Source organism: Neltuma alba, unplaced genomic scaffold (assembly GCF_004799145.2).
Source record: "Neltuma alba isolate B1F8T4 unplaced genomic scaffold, ASM479914v2 tig00012014_pilon, whole genome shotgun sequence".
Lineage (NCBI taxonomy): Eukaryota > Viridiplantae > Streptophyta > Magnoliopsida > Fabales > Fabaceae > Neltuma > Neltuma alba.
In genome coordinates, this window is record NW_021636585.1 from 1,045,952 (window position 1) to 1,052,584 (window position 6,633).

The 6,633-nt window shown below is 38.5% G+C and overlaps 1 protein-coding gene across 1 annotated transcript; it reads left to right on the forward strand.

Annotated features, from left to right (window-relative positions):
• Window positions 1-189: 189 nt before the first annotated feature.
• On the forward strand, window positions 190-6,633 carry LOC114721264 (leucine-rich repeat receptor-like serine/threonine-protein kinase BAM3). Its single transcript, XM_028907100.1, has 2 exons — window positions 190-3,289; window positions 5,814-6,633. Exons 1-2 carry the CDS (start codon window positions 721-723, stop codon window positions 6,305-6,307), a joined length of 3,063 nt encoding a protein of 1,020 aa, XP_028762933.1. The 5' UTR covers window positions 190-720; the 3' UTR covers window positions 6,308-6,633.

Here is a 6,633-nt window from a genome sequence, read left to right on the forward strand (position 1 = left end):
ACTATTCATTTTCCTTTTCTTGTAAATGAAAATTTCATGGGATGAATGGCGGTCATTTGAAAGAAGTTGCTGGGCAATTCAGCCGTTTTGGAATCGCTGAAAGAGCAGTTTCATCACCTACTCTCTCATTCAAAGCAATAAAGGGCATTCTTTGATTAAAGCTAAAGGGCATTTTTGTCATATGAATAAAGAAAGAAAGAGAGCATCAAACTTTACTTTTTGTGGTTGCCCTAATCTAAACTTTAAATTTCTGTTATCCAACGTCTTTATGATTTTCATTTTATTTATCCCAGTGAACAATTTTCAGAAACCACCTCTTCTCTTTCATCCCTTTTGCTCGTGCTTTTTTCGCTTCCTCCTCTGAGCTTTACCTAAAGAAAAACCGCAAGGGAAATAGAGATATAGCAGCTAAAACCCATTTTAGCCGAATTCATCTTCTCGTTCTCTGCTCTCAAAGTAAAAGATAGCAAAAGAGAGAAAAGAGAAAGAGAGAAAAGGAGAGGCTTAGCCACATCCCTTGTATTTCAAGACTCTTTCTTTCAGTGAAGATGTTTGATTCCTCAAGCTCATCATACACACTTGAAGTTTCTCAGATTCCTGTCACTTTTCTCCCCTTTTGCCGAAAATCCATTATTGTCTCCGAGCTTAAAACCTGTCGTCTTTGCTCCGAGTGTTTCCAAACTCAATCTTCATAGAACATATTCCAAGTTCCAACAAAACATGGTCCCCGTGATTCTTCTCACCCTGTTCTGTCTTCTGGGTTCCTACGCTTCTGCATCCTCTTTGGCCAGTGACTTCCATGTTTTAGCCTCACTCAAAGAAGAGTTTCAATTCCCAGCCCCTGCTCTAAGTACTTGGAACACCTCAAATTCAAGCTCAGTTTGTTCGTGGGTTGGAATTCAGTGCCACCGTGGTCGAGTAGTGTCGTTGGACTTGACGGATTTGAATCTGTATGGCTCAGTTTCTGCTTCAATTTCGAGACTTGATCGGCTCACCCACCTTTCACTTGCAGGAAACAATTTCACAGGCAGCATTGAGATCACCAACTTGAGCAGCCTTCAATATCTCAACATCTCGAACAACCAGTTCAGTGGTTCCCTGAATTGGAACTACTTCACCATGGAGAACTTGGAGGTTCTTGATGCCTATAACAACAACTTCACTGCCTTGCTTCCATTGGGGGTTCTGACTTTGAAGAAGCTCAGACACTTGGATCTTGGAGGGAACTTTTTCTATGGCACAATCCCAGAAAGCTATGGAGATTTAGTGGGGCTGGAATATCTCTCACTTGCAGGAAATGATCTACGAGGGAAAATCCCAGGTGCGTTAGGCAATCTCATTAACTTGAGAGAGATTTACTTGGGCTATTTCAACTCTTTTGAAGGTGGGATTCCAATGGAGTTGGGGAAGTTGGTAAATTTAGTTCACATGGATCTTTCAAGCTGTGATTTGGACGGTCCAATTCCAAAAGAACTGGGAAACTTGATAGAGCTTGACACTCTTTACTTGCATATCAATCAGCTATCTGGGTCCATACCAAAACAACTAGGCAACTTGACCAAGTTGGTGTACCTTGATCTTTCCAGAAACGCACTCACTGGGGAAATCCCACTTGAGTTCATCAATCTCAGGGAGCTCAAGCTTTTCAATCTCTTGGGGAACAGATTGCATGGGTCCATACCAGACTACATTGCAGAGTGGCCAAATTTAGAGACACTTGCTCTGTGGAAGAACAACTTCACAGGAGAAATCCCCCAGGATCTTGGTCAAAATGGGAAGCTGCAAAATGTTGATTTGTCCTCTAACAAGCTCACTGGTATAATCCCACCTCACCTTTGTTCCTCAAACCAGCTTAGAATCCTGATTCTTCTTAACAATTTCCTCTTTGGTCCCATACCACAAAGTCTGGGAACTTGTTACAGTCTCACTAGAGTAAGGTTAGGACAGAACTACCTCAATGGAAGCATTCCCGATGGTTTCCTTTACCTTCCTAACCTAAATTTTGCGGAGTTGCAGAACAACTACTTGTCAGGAACTTTGTCAGAGAATGGCAATAGCTCCTCTCAGCCCGTTAACTTAGGGCAGCTCAATTTGTCAAATAACAGCTTATCTGGTCCTTTACCGGATTCGCTCTCAAATTTCTCTTCCATTCAGATGCTTTCGCTCAGTGGAAACCAATTCTCCGGTCCAATCCCTTCTTCCATTGGACAACTCCATCAAGTTCTAAGGCTTGACCTTAGCAGGAACTCATTTTCAGGAGAGATTCCACCTGAAATTGGAAACTGTTTCCATCTCACTTATCTTGACATGAGCCAGAACAACCTATCCGGATCAATCCCAAATGAGATATCCAATATCCGCATTCTGAATTATCTGAACTTGTCAAGAAACCATTTGAACGAAACCATGCCAAAGTCAATTGGCACCATGAAGAGTCTCACTACTGCAGATTTCTCTTTCAATGATTTCTCGGGCAAATTGCCAGAAACAGGGCAGTTCGCCTTCTTCAATGCCTCAGCTTTCGCCGGTAACCCTCAACTCTGCGGTTCTCTCCTGAACAACCCTTGCAACTTCACCGCAATCACAAACCCTCCAGGGAAAAGCTCTGCAGATTTCAAGCTCATCTTCGCACTTGGCCTTCTAATTTGCTCCTTAGTGTTCGCCGTCGCAGCCATAATCAAAGCCAAATCGTTCAGAAAGAACGGCCCCGGTTCATGGAAAATGACGGCATTTCAGAAACTCGAGTTCACAGTCTCCGACATCCTCGAATGCGTCAAAGACGGGAATGTGATCGGAAGAGGCGGCGCCGGCATCGTTTACCACGGGAAAATGCCAAACGGAGTTGAAATCGCAGTGAAGAAGCTTCTAGGATTTGGCGCCAACAGTCACGACCATGGCTTCCGAGCCGAGATTCAAACCCTAGGCAACATCAGACACAGAAACATCGTGAGATTGCTCGCGTTCTGCTCCAACAGAGAAACACATCTCCTGGTGTACGAATACATGCGAAACGGCAGCTTGGGCGAGGCACTGCACGGGAAAAAGGGATCATTTCTAGGGTGGAATTTAAGGTACAAGATCGCGATCGATGCGGCAAAGGGTCTGTGCTATCTCCACCACGATTGCTCGCCGTTGATCGTTCACCGAGACGTGAAATCGAACAACATTCTCTTGAATTCGAGCTTTGAAGCACATGTGGCCGATTTCGGACTCGCCAAGTTCTTGATCGATAGCGGGAATTCCGAGTACATGTCCACCATTGCAGGCTCTTATGGCTACATCGCTCCCGGTACGTTCCTTCATCATCCTCTTCCTCCAAATTCTGTTCATGCGATTCCATTTTCTCACACTCAAATTTATATAGATCACAAAAATCAAATTCAGTAAAGACAAAACCATGATCCCTCGTAAAGTTGAAAACAACATATTCTCCCATAAGAATGCATGCACGTCTGAGATTCAAGTTGGCGTAAATGCTACTATATTCACACACAGGATTGGATTTAAATGTACCGAAATCTCCTACCCTTATTTTTTCAAAAGCAAGAATTTTATTGTTCCATGATCTGCACTAGATCCTATAGAATCTAATTCACATTATATTCCATTTTGCATCGAGATAGATCAGTTCGTGGGGGTTGGTTGGTAGTTAGTTACTGAGGTAGTTTAGTTAGTTAAGGGTGAACTTGCGCGGTTAAATCTGAGGGTCACGTTGACAGTTACTACGGTTTGACTGAACTTACGTGTTCCGGTTCAATCAAACGGCAAGGATCTTGATTTGTAGCCGTATGATGTGATGCTTTGATAACCTAACGGTGAGGTTTGCTTTGATAGAATGATGGGATGAACCAGATTGGCCTGGGAATCTCATCATTGAATCATATTGGCACACACAAGGGAATGGATCGGAGCAATCAATCTCATAGGCCTTTTTTTTTTTTTTAAAAAAATATTTTAAAAAAAGAATACTTTTATTTCTTGGGAAAAATTAGTCTCTTCTAAATACACTACTATTTTTAATTGGATCAATAATAATGTCATGTTTCTGTTTGAGTTCTTTTTTGTTTTAAAGAAAAATATTTGAAGAGGTTAATCATGAAAGCTTAGAATCCATGTTATTATAATCATGACTGCACAAAAGAAAGTATTATTATTAAAACTCTTAATCATATGGAGTTCATCATACTTTATATAATGTAAAGTTGCAAATTTTCCATGTATTTAATTCCGTAATTTATAATTTAAATACTTTTCAAAACCAATGCCCTCATGGGCATTTCAGAATTTTTTTTTGGTCATTGTCAATAATGCAATTGTGCATACAATGTTGATTCAATATTCTTTAAATAGTCTTATTATTGTTGAGAAAATTGCTAAAAAATCCTCATGGAAAAATTTATTACCTAGATAGCATTTAAAGTTTGTTTAAGAATCAATGTATAACTTATCTTTAGCATGTTTATTTTTAATTATAAACAAAATAAAATATATTTGCATATAACTAAAGGTATGTTGCATGTAGCTAAAAAAAAAATTGCATCCGCCCTGTTTCTCAGACACTTTTAGACCAAAAAAATTTGTAACGGGAAATTTTCATCAATTTTTCTACTATTATTCTTGATACTGTGAAGGTGAAATTATTATTATTATTATTATTATTATTATTGTAAGTATACACTGAAGAACTGCTTTTTAGAACTACGTGTAGCATGAAATTATAGACAGTGGGGAAGCTAGAGTTACCCTAATTCGAACCTAGATTCATACGTAGGATCCGAAAATATTATATTTTGTGGAATTTAAAATGGTTTTTTGGAGATCCGTAAAGATTCTGGATCAGGAGGATGGATATGTATGGAATTTCTTGAAGAGGGAAGAGAATGTTTTCGAGAGGCGAAGAATGAAAATGACAGGGAAGGGGAGAGGGATCTAGTGTGGTGGGCCGCACCTCAATCTCTGTCTCTCACAGGTCAATGAATCTTTACACTATCATTGCTCTCGCACGCACGCAAGCACTGCTCTCTCCAGTAGTCCAACAGCACACCACATAGCTTTCAGGGTTTTCAAAATTTTCCCCCTCCACGCGCCTCCCTCGCGCGTGTCTCCCTCCTCTTCCACTCTTTTTTTTTTTTTTAAATTATTTGCGACTGATTTGACTATAAATATAGGAAAAAATCACAAAAAAAGACCTTAAAAATAAAAAATTATATATAAAGACCTGTTTTTAAAAATTATTATCATTTACTTATCAATTGTTGTCAAAACTAATACCAATATTTTAACTAATCCCTATTTGCAATTTTCCTATTTTCAAGATCTTTTTTGTGTGGCTATTTTCCCTAAATATACAAAAAAATAGGAAATTAATTCTATTTGTATGGAAATAAATTTAAAATTTATTTTAAAAAGAATTAAAACTTTACAATAATAAAAAATATTCCAAAAATTTTCGCACACAAAAACACACACACACAAGGATACATAAGTAGGTAGATAGATTGTGATGTGAGAAAATTGATGTGAGGGATCATTGTGGAGCGCATGTTGTTTTTACGTGGAAAGGAAACCTCTACATTGCTCCCCACTGAGCTCTTCTTTTGTCAGATTCTTTGGCTTTTTGTTTGCAACTTGCCACGCTTTTGTCTTCTCTTAATTTAACCTTAGGCCTATTTTTTCCCAAAAGAAAGTAAAAATTGATTATATTATGTTATTTCAAATTTCATGTACTGTTGAGTTTTGATTCCAGTGACTATGCATGTGTAAGTTTTTTATGCATAATTAATGGGTTGTTGATTTTTTTTTTTGGATTGCAGAATATGCTTACACGCTACGAGTAGATGAGAAGAGTGATGTTTATAGTTTTGGAGTTGTATTATTAGAGTTAATAACAGGGCGACGACCGGTCGGAGATTTGGGAGATGGTGTTGACTTAGTGCAATGGTGCAAGAAGGCAACAAATGGACGGAAAGAAGAAGTTATGAACATTATTGACATGAAGCTCTCTGTGCCTGCAAAGGAAGAAGTGATGCATATGTTATTCATTGCCTTGTTGTGTTTGCAAGATAACAGTGTTGTGAGGCCAACAATGAGAGAAGTGGTTCAGATGCTCTCCGAATTTCCTCGTCCTATGGCCTCACAATATGAAAATAACAAAAAAAGCAATAACAACAGCAACAGCAGCAACAACAACGATAACAACAGTCAGACATCATCCTCATATTCTAAGAACATTATTCCTCCAAGTAGCAAAAGCCTTGAGAAACAAAACCCTTGTCCTCCCACTTTCAAACAAGACCTTTTGGCTTGAGAAACTTGAACCCTTTTGATTTCTCTAATATTCTTTAGGGCATATAATCTATTAATGCTGTTAATGTTCTTTTGTTTAAGGTCATAATTTCTATGTTCTTTTTGTTTTGGGGGTTAGATTTATTAATTTTAGGGACATATATAGAGGTTTTGCTGATTAAAAAGAGGTGTAGGAATAAATGGATGATGGTGTTCATAACTCTTTCAAAAAAGGGCTGGCACTGTGAAATTAGGTTGAGGCTCAAAGTCTTAGTTTCAAGTTCTTGCATGATCTTCATTTGTAATTATATATGTTTTATGTATAATATATTTTTATAGATAGATATC

Excerpts from the sequence above, each read along its gene's own strand:
- LOC114721264 (XM_028907100.1), top strand. The coding sequence starts at position 721 with ATGGTCCCCGTGATTCTTCTCACCCTGTTCTGTCTTCTGGGTTCCTAC. Across the intron at positions 3,290-5,813 it reads TTATGGCTACATCGCTCCCG|AATATGCTTACACGCTACGA; the intron begins GTACGTTCCTTC and ends TTTGGATTGCAG.